General features: G+C 48.3%; 1 protein-coding gene across 1 annotated transcript in view; it reads left to right on the top strand.

The window, feature by feature from the left end:
* Positions 1–6,287: 6,287 nt before the first annotated feature.
* The window catches only part of TMEM218 (transmembrane protein 218), a gene marked incomplete at its 5' end in the record, with an annotated part of 32,229 nt that continues 21,519 nt past the window's right edge, over positions 6,288–16,997 (top strand). The window contains 4 exon segments of the mRNA XM_082273345.1: positions 6,288–6,349; positions 6,351–6,377; positions 12,141–12,251; positions 13,562–13,664. Of these exon segments, the coding sequence (XP_082129471.1) occupies positions 6,288–6,349; positions 6,351–6,377; positions 12,141–12,251; positions 13,562–13,664 (303 nt within the window).

Genomic DNA, 16,997 nt, shown 5'->3' with positions numbered 1-16,997 from the left:
GATGCCAATATAAGGAGGTGTTATGATGGGGCACCTGATGTGTGGGGTCACCCTAGGAGGATGCTGATATAAGGAGGTGCTAGGATGGGGCACCTGATGTATGGGGTCACCCTAGGAGGATGCTGATATAAGGAGGTGCTATGATGGGGGCACCTGATGTAAGGGGTCACCCTAGGAGGATGCTGATATAAGGAGGTGCTATGATGGGGGCACCTGATGTAAGGGGTCACCCTAGGAGGATGCTGATATAAGGAGGTGCTATGATGGGGGCACCTGATGTATGGGGTCACCCTAGGAGGATGCTGATATTAGGAGGTGCTATGATGGGGGCACCTGATGTGAGGGGTCACCCTCGGAGGATGCTGATATAAGGAGGTGCTATGATGGGGGCACCTGATGTATGGGGTCACCCTAGGAGGATGCTGATATAAGGAGGTGCTATGATGGGGGCACCTGATGTAAGGGGTCACCCTAGGAGGATGCTGATATAAGAAGGTGCTATGATGGGGGCACCTGATGTATGGGGTCACCCTAGGAGGATGCTGATATAAGGAGGTGCTATGATGGGGGCACCTGATGTATGGGGTCACCCTAGGAGGATGCTGATATAAGGAGGTGCTATGATGGGGGCACCTGATGTATGGGGGTCACCCTAGGAGGATGCTGATATAAGGAGGTGCTATGATGGGGGCACCTGATGTATGGGGTCACCCTAGGAGGATGCTGATATAAGGAGGTGCTATGATGGGGGCACCTGATGTATGGGGTCACCCTAGGAGGATGCTGATATAAGGAGGTGCTATGATGGGGGCACCTGATGTATGGGGTCACCCTAGGAGGATGCTGATATAAGGAGGTGTTATGATGGGGGCACCTGATGTAAGGGGTCACCCTAGGAGGATGCTGATATAAGGAGGTGCTATGATGGGGCACCTGATGTATGGGGTCACCCTAGGAGGATGCTGATATAAGGAGGTGCTATGATGGGGGCACCTGATGTATGGGGTCACCCTAGGAGGATGCTGATATAAGGAGGTGTTATGATGGGGGCACCTGATGTAAGGGGTCACCCTAGGAGGATGCTGATATAAGGAGGTTCTATGATGGGGGCACCTGATGTATGGGGTCACCCTAGGAGGATGCTGATATAAGGAGGTGCTATGATGGGGGCACCTGATGTAAGGGGTCACCCTAGGAGGATGCTGATATAAGGAGGTGCTATGATGGGGGCACCTGATGTAAGGGGTCACCCTAGGAGGATGCTGATATAAGGAGGTGCTATTATGGGGGCACCTGATGTATGGGGTCACCCTAGCAGGATGCTGATATAAGGAGGTGCTATGATGGGGGCACCTGATGTATGAGGTCACCCTAGGAGGATGCTGATATAAGGAGGTGCTATGATGGGGGCACCTGATGTAAGGGGTCACCCTAGGAGGATGCTGATATAAGAAGGTGCTATGATGGAGGCACCTGATGTATGGGGTCACCCTAGGAGGATGCTGATATAAGGAGGTGCTATGATGGGGGCACCTGATGTAAGGGGTCACCCTAGGAGGATGCTGATATAAGGAGGTGGTATGATGGGGGCACCTGATGTATGGGGTCACCCTAGGAGGATGCTGATATAAGGAGGTGCTATGATGGGGGCACCTGATGTATGGGGTCACCCAAGGAGGATGCTGATATAAGGAGGTGTTATGATGGGGGCACCTGATGTAAGGGGTCACCCTAGGAGGATGCTGATATAAGGAGGTGCTATTATGGGGGCACCTGATGTAAGGGGTCACCCTAGGAGGATGCTGATATAAGGAGGTTCTATGATGGGGGCACCTGATGTATGGGGTCACCCTAGGAGGATGCTGATATAAGGAGGTGCTATGATGGGGGCACCTGATGTAAGGGGTCACCCTAGGAGGATGCTGATATAAGGAGGTGCTATGATGGGGGGCACCAAATGTAAGGGGGTCACCCTAGGAGGATGCTGATATAAGGAGGTGCTATGATGGGGGAACCTGATGTATGGGGTCACCCTAGCAGGATGCTGATATAAGGAGGTGCTATGATGGGGGCACCTGATGTATGGGGTCACCCTAGGAGGATGCTGATATAAGGAGGTGCTATGATGGGGGCACCTGATGTAAGGGGTCACCCTAGGAGGATGCTGATATAAGAAGGTGCTATGATGGAGGCACCTGATGTATGGGGTCACCCTAGGAGGATGCTGATATAAGGAGGTGCTATGATGGGGGCACCTGATGTAAGGGGTCACCCTAGGAGGATGCTGATATAAGGAGGTGCTATTATGGGGGCACCTGATGTATGGGGTCACCCTAGGAGGATGCTGATATAAGGAGGTGCTATGATGGGGGCACCTGATGTATGGGGTCACCCTAGGAGGATGCTGATATAAGGAGGTGCTATGATGGGGGCACCAGATGTATGGGGTCACCCTAGGAGGATGCTGATATAAGGAGGTGCTATGATGGGGGCACCTGATGTAAAGGGGTCACCCTAGGAGGATGCTGATATAAGGAGGTGCTATGATGGGGGCACCTGATGTATGGGGTCACCCTAGGAGGATGCTGATATAAGGAGGTGCTATTATGGGGGCACCTGATGTAAGGGGTCACCCTAGGAGGATGCTGATATAAGGAGGTGCTATGATGGGGGCACCTGATGTATGGGGTCACCCTAGGAGGATGCTGATATAAGGAGGTGCTATGATGGGGGCACCTGATGTATGGGGTCACCCTAGGTGGATGCTGATATAAGGAGGTGCTATGATGGGGGCACCTGATGTATGGGGTCACCCTAGGAGGATGCTGATATAAGGAGGTGCTATGATGGGGGCACCTGATGTATGGGGTCACCCTAGGAGGATGCTGATATAAGGAGGTGCTATGATGGGGGCACCTGATGTATGGGGTCACCCTAGGAGGATGCTGATATAAGGAGGTGCTATGATGGGGGCACCTGATGTAAGGGGTCACCCTAGGAGGATGCTGATATAAGGAGGTGCTATGATGGGGGCACCTGATGTATGGGGTCACCCTAGGAGGATGCTGATATAAGGAGGTGCTATGATGGGGGCACCAGATGTATGGGGTCACCCTAGAAGGATGCTGATATAAGGAGGTGCTATGATGGGGGCACCTGATGTATGGGGTCACCCTAGGAGGATGCTGATATAAGGAGGTGCTATTATGGGGGCACCTGATGTATGGGGTCACCCTAGGAGGATGCTGATATAAGGAGGTGCTATGATGGGGGCACCTGATGTAAGGGGTCACCCTAGGAGGATGCTGATATAAGGAGGTGCTATGATGGGGGCACCTGATGTATGGGGTCACCCTAGGAGGATGCTGATATAAGGAGGTGCTATGATGGGGGCACCTGATGTATGGGGTCACCCTAGGAGGATGCTGATATAAGGAGGTGCTATGATGGGGGCACCTGATGTATGGGGTCACCCTAGGAGGATGCTGATATAAGGAGGTGCTATGATGGGGGCACCTGATGTATGGGGTCACCCTAGGAGGATGCTGATATAAGGAGGTGCTATGATGGGGGCACCTGATGTATGGGGTCACCCTAGGAGGATGCTGATATAAGGAGGTGCTATGATGGGGGCACCTGATGTATGGGGTCACCCTAGGAGGATGCTGATATAAGAAGGTGCTATTATGGGGGCATGTGATGTAAGGGGGTCACCCTAGGAGGATGCTGTTATAAGGAGGTGCTATGATGGGGGCACCTGATGTATGGGGTCACCCTAGGAGGATGCTGATGTAAGGAGGTGCTATGATGGGGGCACCTGATGTAAGGGGTCACCCTAGGAGGATGCTGATATAAGGAGGTGCTATGATGGGGGCACCTGATGTATGGGGTCACCCTAGGAGGATGCTGATATAAGGAGGTGCTATGATGGGGGCACCTGATGTAAGGGGTCACCCTAGGAGGATGCTGATATAAGGAGGTGCTATGATGGGGGCACCTGATGTAAGGGGTCACCCTAGGAGGATGCTGATATAAGGAGGTGCTATTATGGGGGCACCTGATGTATGGGGTCACCCTAGGAGGATGCTGATATAAGGAGGTGCTATGATGGGGGCACCTGATGTATGGGGTCACCCTAGGAGGATGCTGATATAAGGAGGTGCTATGATGGGGGCACCTGATGTAAAGGGGTCACCCTAGGAGGACGCTGATATAAGGAGGTGCTATGATGGGGGCACCTGATGTATGGGGTCACCCTAGGAGGATGCTGATATAAGGAGGTGCTATTATGGGGGCACCTGATGTAAGGGGTCACCCTAGGAGGATGCTGATATAAGGAGGTGCTATGATGGGGGCACCTGGTGTATGGGGTCACCCTAGGAGGATGCTGATATAAGGAGGTGCTATGATGGGGGCACCTGATGTATGGGGTCACCCTAGGAGGATGCTGATATAAGGAGGTGCTATGATGGGGGCACCTGATGTATGGGGTCACCCTAGGAGGATGCTGATATAAGTAGGTGCTATGATGGGGGCACCTGATGTATGGGGTCACCCTAGGAGAATGCTGATATAAGGAGGTGCTATGATGGGGGCACCTGATGTAAGGGGTCACCCTAGGAGGATGCTGATATAAGGAGGTGCTATGATGGGGGCACCTGATGTATGGGGTCACCCTAGGAGGATGCTGATATAAGGAGGTGCTATGATGGGGGCACCTGATGTAAGGGGTCACCCTAGGAGGATGCTGATATAAGGAGGTGCTATTATGGGGGCACCTGATGTATGGGGTCACCCTAGGAGGATGCTGATATAAGGAGGTGCTATTATGGGGGCACCTGATGTAAGGGGTCACCCTAGGAGGATGCTGATATAAGGAGGTGCTATGATGGGGGCACCTGATGTATGGGGTCACCCTAGGAGGATGCTGATATAAGGAGGTGCTATGATGGGGGCACCTGATGTATGGGGTCACCCTAGGAGGATGCTGATATAAGGAGGTGCTATGATGGGGGCACCTGATGTATGGGGTCACCCTAGGAGGATGCTGATATAAGGAGGTGCTATGATGGGGGCACCTGATGTAAGGGGTCACCCTAGGAGGATGCTGATATAAGGAGGTGCTATGATGGGGGCACCTGATGTAAGGGGTCACCCTAGGAGGATGCTGATATAAGGAGGTGCTATGATGGGGGCACCTGATGTATGGGGTCACCCTAGGAGGATGCTGATATAAGGAGGTGCTATGATGGGGGCACCTGATGTATGGGGTCACCCTAGGAGGATGCTGATATAAGGAGGTGCTATGATGGGGGCACCTGATGTAAGGGTTCATCCCAGGAGGATGCTGATATAAGGAGGTGCTATGATGGGGGCACCAGATGTATGGGGTCACCCTAGGAGGATGCTGATATAAGGAGGTGCTATGATGGGGGCACCTGATGTATGGGGTCACCCTAGGAGGATGCTGATATAAGGAGGTGCTATGATGGGGGCACCTGATGTATGGGGTCACCCTAGGAGGATGCTGATATAAGGAGGTGCTATGATGGGGGCACCTGATGTATGGGGTCACCCTAGGAGGATGCTGATATAAGGAGGTGCTATGATGGGGGCACCTGATGTAAGGGTTCATCCCAGGAGGATGCTGATATAAGGAGGTGCTATGATGGGGGCACCAGATGTATGGGGTCACCCTAGGAGGATGCTGATATAAGGAGGTGCTATGATGGGGGCACCTGATGTATGGGGTCACCCTAGGAGGATGCTGATATAAGGAGGTGCTATGATGGGGGCACCTGATGTATGGGGTCACCCTAGGTGGATGCTGATATAAGGAGGTGCTATGATGGGGGCACCTGATGTATGGGGTCACCCTAGGAGGATGCTGATATAAGGAGGTGCTATGATGGGGGCACCTGATGTATGGGGTCACCCTAGGAGGATGCTGATATAAGGAGGTGCTATGATGGGGGCACCAGATGTAAGGGGTTTACGCTATGGAAATCATATGACTTATTTTGTTCTAGACATAAATAAATACATATAAATACACCTATATTAGGATCTGAGGCATTGCACAAACATGAGATTCAAGCCTTTGTTGGAACTTGGAAGAACATTTCACAGACAGTCCTCCTTGAATTTGACCCCCCCTGATGTAGGAAGTCCTCCTTTGTCCTAGCATGCCTGTGCTGCACCCCTCTGCTTTGTTTGGAGCATGCTCAGCCTGGCGTCCTTTGTTGCCAGGCAACGCTGTGCTGTGATCATTCTGTACACAGGGATGGATGACGCCCTCTGACCCGGAAGTGGAAAGACAGGATTGTTTCCATTCTGCTTCTATCGGTTATTTCAGCATTCTCTCACTGGATTGACCAGTAAGTGATCAGTGGTTTTGCTTTGTATCTGTGTGAATTGCCACTTATTATTACTGAGGGGAAATGTATCAAAACTGGAGCAGCTGTCTATAGCAACCAATCAGCTTCTAGCTTCAGCTTGTTCAGTTAAGCTTAGAAAATGAAAGCTAGATGCTGGTTGGTTGCCAAGGACAACTGCTCCAGTCTTAGTAATTTCCCCTCGACGTGTGTATGTGGGTGGTGGTTGCTAGGGGCAACGTCTAGCACCTGTATACGTTTACTGTTTATATCTGCACAATGGTGATGTCATGTGGTTGGGGGCGAGAATTTCACATTATTTAACCACTTAAGCCCTGGAAAATTTTACCCCCACTCCGACCAGGGGGTATTTTACGATTCGGCACTGCGTGATTTTAACGGACAATTGCGCGGTCGTGCGACGCTGTACCTAAACGAATTTGCCGTCCTTTTTTTCCCACAGAGCTTTCTTTTGGTGGTATTTGATCACCTGTGCGATTTTTTTGATCATGCGCTATAAACAAAAAAAGCGACAATTTTGCAAAAATAACAATATTTTTCACATTTTTTTATATGAAATTCCCCAAAAAAAATGTAAAAATCAAAATTTTTTAACATTTTTGGCCAATTTGTTTTCTGCTACATATGTTTGGTAAAAAAAATCGCAAAAAGCGTATTTTGATTGGTTTGCGCAAAAGTTATCGCGTTTACTAACAAAGGGAAAGATTTTTGTCATTTTTGTTGTTTTTTTTTAACGCGTAATGGCGGCGATCTACGATTTTTTTGCGGTACTGCGACATTGTGGCGGACAGATCGGACCCTTGACTGACATTTTTGACACTTTTGGGGTTACCAGTGACATTTCTACAGTAATCAGTGCTATAAATATGCAATGTTACTGTAAAAATTACACTGGCAGGGAAGGGGTTAACTTTTTTTTGAGAGGGAGGGGTTAAGTGTGTCCCTAGGAGCGTGATTCTAACTGTGATTGGCTGTGGCTTGAGGTGTAGGAACAGTGATCAACGGTCCTACATAGTAGAACCGTATGATCACTATTCCTACACAGGGAAGAATGACAGGCGGCTTGTTTACATCAGCCGCCTGCCTTTCTCCCTCTGCACTGACGATCGCCGAGTGACCGGCGGACACCGGGTCCGCCGATCACATGCGCGGGGGGGTCCGTGACCGCGCGGGAGCGGGAGCACGCCTCCGGGGGTGCGCGCTCACTCTCTAGACCAGGGATCCTCAAACTATGGCCCTCCAGCTGTTGTGGAACTACACATCCCATGAGGCACTGTAAAACTCTGACATTCACAGACATGACTAGGCATGATGGGAATTGTAGTTCCTGAAAAACTGGAGGGCCATAGTTTGAAGACCCCTGCTCTAGACCCTCACAGGCTAGCGACGTAGTACTACGTCGCTATGCCTGTGAGGGGCTGACCGCCGCAGTAAATAGTCGTGCGGCGGTCGGCAAGCGGTTAATATTTGTTTGCCTCAAGGGCTTATCCACATCATAAGATGCGTCCAAGAATGCGCTTTTTTTTTTTTTTTTTTTTTTTGCGCCTTCCTGCGCATTTAGGGCAGATTATTCATTTTAATGGGCAGTCCTACACATGTTCAAAAATAGAATCGCACAAATCGTGTCACACCAAACCGCACGGATTGCATTTTTAGCTGGCGTGAACGCACACTTGTTTGCCAGATGTGTGTGTGGGGGGATGGGGCAGTAAGAATTAAATGGGACCCCCATGCATCTGGAAAATGCATGTGCATTTGCGCCCATCAAAACGCATAGTACCATGAGGTTTGCCGACCGCCTCCTGTATATTTACTGCGGCATGCAGCCGCTTGCAGGCAAAGTGACGTCGCTTGCCAAAGAGCTTGTAGGGGGCGAGCGCGCGCCGCGGGGGGCGCACTTCCGCCCTCGCTCGTTCCCTGCCCAGCCAGCGCGTGTGACCGGCGGCTCCGATGTCCGCCGGCCACTCGCGATCTCCCGCAGCAGAGGGAGAAAGACAGACGGCTGATGTAAACACAACCGTCTGTCATTCTCCCTGATGTAAGCACAGAGGCTATGGGATCCTGCTATATAGGATCGTATGTCTCTGTGATTACTTCACAAGCCACGCCCCATAACAGTTAGAATCACGCCCCTAGGGACACACTTGACCCCTTGATCACCCATAGGGTTAACCCCTTCCCTGCCAGTGTCATTTTTACAGTAACAGTGAATATTTTTAGCACTGATTACTGTAGTAATGTCACTGGTACCCCCAAAAATGTCAGTCAGGGGTCCGATCTGTCCGCCGCAATGTCAGTCCCGCAAAAAAAAAACGCAGATCGCCGCCATTACTAGTTAAAAAAAAAAACAATAAAAATGACAAAAATCTTTCCCGTAGTTAGTAAACGCAATAACTTTTGCGAAAACCAATCAAAAAACGCTTATTGCGATTTTTTGTTTACCAAAAATATGTACCAGAAAACAAATTGGCCTAAAATGATAAAAAATTTGGATTTTTTTTTTTTTTTGGGAGTGTTATGTAAAAAATATATATATATATATATATATATATATATTTTTTTTTTTTTCAGAATTGTCGCTTTTTTTTGTTTATAGCCCAAAAGATAAAAATCGCAGAGGTGATCAAATACCTTAAATTTTACCAAAAATATGTAGCAGAAAACAAATTGGCCTAAAATGTTAAAAAATTTTGATTTTTACTTTTTTTTTTTGAGAATTTCATATAAAAAAAATGTGAAAAATATTGTTATTTTTTCAAAATTGTCGCTCTTATATTTTTGTTTATAGCGCAAAAAATAAAAATTGCACAGGTGATCAAATACCACCAAAAGAAAGCTCTGTTTGTGGGAAAAAAAGGACGTCAATTTTATTTGGGTACAGCATCGCACGACCGCGCAATTGTCCGTTAAAGTCACGCAGTGGCGAATCGCAGAATGGGGCCTGGTCTTTGAGCAGCCAAATCCTCCGGGGCTTAAGTGGTTAAACCACTTAGGCCCCTATCACACTTACGATTTTGCTGCCGTGATTTTACCGCGATTTTGATTCGATTTTGACTGGGCTTGAAGAACGCCTATGTCTTTGGACCTCAGAACGCATTAAAATCAGGCCAAAGTAGTGCAGGGACTACTTTGAAGTCAGTGTGACTTCAAGTCGCACAGATATGAACGGTACTCATTGGAAACAATGGAGAACGACTTGTCATGCAATTTTGCAGTCCCAGATTGCATGACAAGTCGCACAAGTGTGAAAGGGGCCTTTCTGCTTTGTTTATTTTTTTACAAAGTATCAATTTGACCACCTTTGAGTGATATTGGCTAGAGAGGTATATAATACCAGGCTCTGTATACAGCCTTTGGCCTTCTTTTTTTTTTATTCCCGTTACATTGTGTGCCGGTTCACATATATGCGATGCAGGAACCCTGCGAATCCACTGTGGGTTCACGCATCGCACTCAACTCACACTGCCATATGCGAATCGCTGGGTGTGTCAATACAAAGTTAACGACACCCCCCAGATCAGTTCGCATATCGCAGTGAGAACTGTCAGTTCGGACATGAATCGGATCGCATAAGTGTGAACACCCATGGAATCCGATTCTGCTGCAGACCCAAAAAAGGGTCCTGTGCGAGTTCTGTCCAAATCCGATGCAAATTCAGCCATACAATCTGTATGGCTGAATTCGCATCGCACAGACATCGCATTTGATTTGCAGAGCAGTGCGATCCAACTCACATGCGATGTCTGTCATCGCTATAATGTGAACCAGGACTTAAGCTGGGCATGCAAACATAGATTCTCAACAAAAATATGCGAACTGTCAGTTCGGGCATGAATCGGATCGCATAGGTGTGAACCACCATGCGATCCAATTCTGCTGTGGACCCAAAAAAGGGTCCTGTGCGAGTCCTGTCCAAATCCGATGCAAATTCAGCCATACAATCTGTATGGCTGAATTTGCATCGCACAGACATCGCAGGTGATTTTAAGCCCCAGTTCACATCAAATGCGATGTCTGTGAGATGTGAATTCAGACATACGGATTGTATGGCTGAATTCGCATCGGATTTGGACACAACTCACACAGGACCCTTTTTTGGATCCGCAGCAGAATCAGATCGCATGGTGGTTTACAACTCTGCGATCCGATTCATGTCCGAACTGACAGTTCGCACTGCAATATGCGAACTGATCTGGGGGTGTCGTTAACTTTGTATTGACACCCCCAGCGATTCGCATATGGCAGTGTGAACTGCCTGCACATTGAATGCAATGCAGGAACCTGCAGTGGATTCGCTGGGCTCCCGTATCGCATATATGTGAACCGGCACTCAGAGCCATGCACTGCGAATCACATGCGATGTCTGTGTAGTACCCTCCTAGGTAGGTGTTAGTGAGAGAGTATAGTTTGGGCTCTGGCTGCCTATCAGAGGAACAGCAGGTAAATCTATATTGTTTTCTGCCTATCAGAGAGCAGGATCTGTTAGTGAGGTCTGCTCATTGTGCTCAGTATGCGATTCATTGAGTCTAGAGAGTATTTCACACTGGTCCAATAGGGAGGCATGTTGGACAGTGGGAGGAAACCTGACCAATGGATGCATAGGCTTTGGTACAGTCCTGCCGATTGGCAGAGGGCAGGTCGCCTCGGTGCATTCTGGGATACTGTATAAAAGCCGGGAGCACATGTGCTGCGGGGTCTTTGGCTGGTGAGCGGAGTCCCGGAGGGAGGGTGGCGGCTGCCTCCTACTCTGTAGCAGTGGCACGTGGCCCCAGGAGGTCGTCCAGAGGAACGGAGCTGAACCAGAGGTTCCAGGAGAGCTGACTGAGGGGGGGAGACACTGGAGAAAAAACAGTATCGTCAGTACAGGGGCTTGTGTCGCGGGGCCTGACCTGAGGGGGGCCACCCCAAGAGTAGGATAGTCAGTGGACGGGTGTCGGCAGTCAAGAAAAGAGGATACTAAGGAGAGTGTCCTGAAGATAACCTTAGTTCATCAAGTCATCTTAGGAAAGAGGCTTAAAGCTAAATTCACCTCAGTGACAAGGTGGATCAACAGCCTGGCTGTACCAAGAGATAGAAGTCCTCCAGTATGTGCATAGTTAATTCAGAGTATCCACTATTCCCTTCCCCCATCCCTGATTTATAATAAAACCCAAAAACAACTACATACCCCTGGACTGATTATTTGGGAGGAAGGAAAAGAGAGAGACTGTGCATGTCAAGGTTGCTAATGGTAACTCAGGGGGACCCGTAAGTGTGACATCTGGCTGTCCTCAAGGGGGCAGTGCTACATATGACATCGCACTGATGTGAACCGGGGCTCAATCTGATTCTGTCACCGCCATCTGATATGTGTTCTCACCTTCTATTTGGCAGGTTTCCCAACTGTACTGCAGGTGTGCGGAGGCTCTGATATTCTACGAATAGATGAATAAGCTATTGATGGAGGTGGGATCGCAGGGAACAGGTGAGCGGGGTCACATCACACACTGTACACAGAATAATATTGGCACATAAACTGCTGTCAAAGGTCTCATTCAGTGCGCCACCTAGTGGGTGGCGTACTGCAGAGAGCAACCGAATAAAGGACGCTGTATCTGCGCATGGTGCTGAGAAAATCATAGATGCTCCAAATGTTCATTTTGAAGTACAAATTTATAAAACAGTATGCTAGCCCTGAAATGTGTATCGCTGACACTCTACCATATAAAATACGTTTTTTCATTTCTATTCCTTTCCATCCCGCAGAATGGCGAGCACGGTTCTTGGCGTGGGCACAGGAGTGTTTGTGATCTCCGCTATCTGGGTTGTTACCCTGCTGCTGTGTGTTCTGTTCTCCCGCACATCTGGGGCAGCCCGGTAAGAGGACGCCGTGATATCTGCTCTATTCAACTTATGTGTGCAGGGCTGCTCTGTAATCTGCTGAATAACGGCTTTTAGTAGCCTTCTGTTTTAAAGGTGCAGTGTGGCCACCTGTGTACTTCTGCCATCACTGGTCTCTTTAGGATGAGATGATCAGAGACTGTGGACGTATTAGAGTAGAAAGCCAGAGACTGCATAAATGCTAGAGTAGATGGTCAGAGACTGCAGGCATACTGGAGTAGATGGTCAGGGATTGCAGACATGCTAGAGTAGATGGTCAGGGACTGCAGACATGCTAGAGTAGATGGTCAGAGACTGCAGACATTGTAGAGTAGATGGTCAGAGGCTGCAGACATACTAGAGTAGATGGTCAGAGACTGCAGACATACTAGAGTAGATGGTCAGAGGCTGCAGACATACTAGAGTAGATGGTCAGAGACTGCAGACATGCTAGAGTAGATAGAGACTGAAAAAATGCTAGAGTAGATGGTCAGAGACTGTGGACGTACTAGAATAGATGGTCAAAGACTGAAAACATGCTAGAGTAGATGGTTGGAAATTGCAGATGTGCTAGAGCAGATGGTCAGAGGCTGCAGACATTTTGGCATTCCTTTTAGCAACATCTCTATATAAAATGTCTGAGGAAATATAATACAGAGTATAAAGAGTAAAGAGAATAAACAATACAGAAAATGTGAAAGACGTCCTGGTGACTATTTTCCTTTACTGTCCCTGACCCCATCTAGACAGGGAAAACAATGATTACTGGTTGACAGAGGCTTGCATGCTACATCTCAGAGGGTTGCACACTCCATCCCAGAGGGCTTCAAACTCCATCCCAGGGGACTGAGCACTCCATCCCAGAGGGCTGCACACTATCCCAGAGGGCTGCACACTATCCCAGAAGGCTTCACACTCCATCCCAGAGGGCTGCACGCTCCGTCCCAGAGGGCTGCACGCTCCGTCCCAGAGGGCTGCACGCTCCGTCCCAGAGGGCTGCGCACTCTATCCCGGAGGGCTGCACACTCTATCCCAGAGGGCTGCACTCTCTATCCCAGAGGGCTGCACACTCTATCCCAGAGGGCTGCACACTCTATCCCAGAGGGCTGCACACTCTATCCCATAGGGCTGCACACTCTATCCCATAGGGCTGCACTCTCTATCCCGGAGGGCTGCACACTCTATATAGTGAGAGAATTCAATAGACCTCCACAAGCTCTCATATGGGAGAATGTGGTACAATGGTGATATATGTGGTTCCATCTTTTAACCTATGTGAAGAGTTCCGTACCTTTTTGTACTTACAGATTGCTGAGTGTTGTATTTTTCCTCCTGGCGCTGATCGTCACTCTGGTTCTGGTCTTCTTCCCCCGAGCGAGTGAGACTTCCACAGCACAGAAGGAGTTTCAGGTATTTTGTTGGGTGGGGCGCAGACATTGAATGATATTGTGGCTAATCGGTTATTGTTAATACCGGAAAGAAACCTCTACTTCAATAATAGAAACTTAAACAAGCTTGTCCAAGGAGCTGACTCTTCACAGAAAACACTCACTAAGCAAATGAACTTAGCTCTACCCCCTGGCTATTCTTGTGCAGCAGGTGTTGCTCTACCAACTGGGCTTCTGTCAGCCCCATCCACATGGTTCTCAAAAAAAGTCAACATTGGAGTCCATACATAATCAGAATTTATTTATTAAAAAAGTGGCCAATATAGAGCAAAAAGCTAACATGTTTCAGCTTACAAAGCCTTACTCCTAGATATAATCTAACAAGTTTTGGCTTACAAAGCCTTACTCATAAATATAATCTTACACTTTTTGTCTTAAGAAGCCTTACTCATATGAGTTTACATATTTAAGCTTACAAAGCCTTTATCGTGTACCTGATGAAGACTTGAATGTTGCAGGGGCCTCTCTTGCACCTCCCACCCAACAATCCTGCAGGTGGAGACAGAGAGTGTAAGGGCAAGGAATTTCACGAGTGCCATAGTAGCGGGCTGGTGATGTCCACTCTGTAGGTTTGTAGAGCTGGTAGTCGCAGTCCTCGGAGCAGGTGCAGGTTGGCACCAGAGCAGGAGACGTTAGCAGGACCAGAAAAAGAGCAGCAGTCCGCAACGGCCGGGCAGCTTACGCACTTCAGCCTACAAAGCCTTAATGATAGCTAACTCATTTTAGCTTACAAAGCCTTACTCAAAGATATGAGCATTTGCACTTCAGCTTACAAAGCCTTACTCGCAGCTATAAGCTAAAGTGTTTGGCTTACAAAGCCTCACTCATAGATATGAGCTTACGCATTTTAGCCTACAAAGCCTTACTCATAAGAGTTTACACATTTCAGCTTACAAAGCCTTACTCATAGCTATGAGCTAACGCGTTTTGGCTTACAAAGCCTTACTCATAGATATGAGCTTACTCCTTTTAGCCTACAAAGCCTTACTCATAAGAGTTTACACATTTCAGCTTACAAAGCCTTACTCATAGCTATGAGCTAACATGTTTTGGCTTACAAAGCCTTACTCATAAGAGTTTACACATTTTAGCCTACAAAGCCTTACTCCTAAGAGTTTATACATTTCAGCTTACAAAGCCTTACTCATAGCTATGAGCTAACGGGTATTGGCTTACAAAGCCTTACTCATATATATGAGCTTACGCATTTTAGCCTACAAAGCCTTTTCTGATAACTATGAGTAAGGCTTTGTAAGCTGAAACACGTTAGCTTTCAGCTGTATATTGGACCACTTGATTTTTAATAGGTAAACCCTGCGGATTTTGTGTGAACTCCAGTGTTGAGCCTTTTAAACACAGACAAACCCTCTCACAGAAATGAGCACGGCAGATCAAGGTTACCAAATTACACCCACTGCTGACCTTTATCTCATGTGACCTAAGGCCTAGGCGGCTATTATATTTCTCTTATATGATAGTCTATTATATTTAATCAGACGAATCCTGACTGATCGATATGCAGTAAAAGCTGAACTTAAGTCTTGCACAATTGTATTGGCTCATCTCTTGGACTGAAATGGCTTACTCTAATTTCACTGCACACTTTGAGATTCTCACAATGTGCAGTAGAAGCTGTAGCAGGTCAGATAGAGCCTGCTTTATTTTCTTGGCTGGAGGGCACTGAGCATCATCTAGCTCTTTCCTTCCCAGCCTGACTGGCCCTGGCCCTCCCCCATCATACATTGCATTTTCATTATTTTAATCATGGAGGCTCAGCATGACATGTAGGTGTTACCTAGGGTGGTCTGTATGTCAATGCAGCCTGCCGAGGAACACTTAGGTATCGTGTACACTTCCTTCAAAATGTGACATTGGAAACGCTTTTTTAAAGCACTCTGAATGCCATTTAAAGCTCCTGTCACTATATAAAATGGTTACCTTACAGTCCTGTTCATACATTGCGTTTGCATTGCTTCAAAAGTGATCCCCGTGTCACTTTCTTGGTGCTTCAAAGCTTCTCCAAAGCCTCCATAGAAGTCTATAAAAACATCTTGCTAGCAGCACCTTTTATTCAGCATTAGCCTCTTTGTTTTGGAGGTATTGCAGGTATGAGATATCCCAGGATGCACTGGGAAACCAAAAAGCGAACTGGAAAGACATCATCTGCAGTCACTTCAGGTTTATGTGTATATATTCTGGTAGTGTCTGATGCAGACGTCACATCTGCAACGTGGAGCAAGAAGGTGAGCTGGGGCCATACTGGAGCGGAGCAAATAGCAGACAGCACACATGGTGTGCAACATGGGAACGCTATAGCGGAAGGAGAGCGGGGGCTGGAAAGAGGGGGTACTGAGTGTCAGAGGATCAGCAGAGCTTGGGGACTGGAGCAATGTCATACGGGGTGAGCATCGTGGGAGCAATATAGCAGGATGTGAGCGGGCACGGGAGAGAGAGGAGGATCAGCAAAGCAGAGGATCAGCAGAGCTTGGGGGTTACTACTAAGTGGGGGATCAGCAGAGATGGGGGTTACTACTAAGTCGGGGGTACAGCAGAGCTGGGGGTACTTCTGAGTGGGAGATCAGCAGAGCTGGGAGTACTATTGAGTGGGGGATCAGCAGAGCTGGGAGTACTACTGAGTGGGGGATCATCAGAGCTTGGAGTACTACTGATTAGGGAATCAGCAGAGCTGGGAGTACTACTGAGTGGGGGATCAGCAGAGCTGGGAGTACTTCTGAGTGGGGGATCAGCAGAGCTGGGAGTACTACTGAGTGGGGGGATCAGCAGAGCTGGGAGTACTACTGAGTGGGGGATCAGCAGTGCTGGGAATTACTACTGAGTGGGGGATCAGCAGTGCTGGGAATTACTACTGAGTGGGGGGTCATCAGAGCTGGGCATTACTACTGAGTGGAAGATAAGCAGAGCTGGGCATTACTACTAAGTGGGGGATCATCAGAGCTGGGCATTACTACTGAGTGGGTGATCAGCAGAGCTGGGGATTACTACTGATCTGGGGGTCAGCCGGGCTGGGGCTACTAATGGGTGGGACATCAGCAGAGCTGGTAGTATTACTAAGCAGCGGACCTACTGAATAAGGCTACCAAAAAGCTGGGGATGTGCAAAACAGGGGTACTAATAAGCTGGGGATCTGCTGAGTGGAGGTACTACTGAGCCTGGGTTCTACTGGGCCCCTTTAAAACAAATAGACAACACACACAGGAAATTTGGCAAGCTTCATTAAAGCTTCAAAAAAAGCATCATTAATGTATCACTGAAGCAATAAAAACACATCAATAAT

Source organism: Pelophylax lessonae, assembly GCF_965119305.1.
Source record: "Pelophylax lessonae genome assembly, chromosome: 12".
Taxonomy (NCBI): domain Eukaryota; kingdom Metazoa; phylum Chordata; class Amphibia; order Anura; family Ranidae; genus Pelophylax; species Pelophylax lessonae.
The sequence above is the reverse complement of the archived record's forward strand: the minus strand, read 5'-3'. Positions and strand labels throughout refer to the sequence as shown.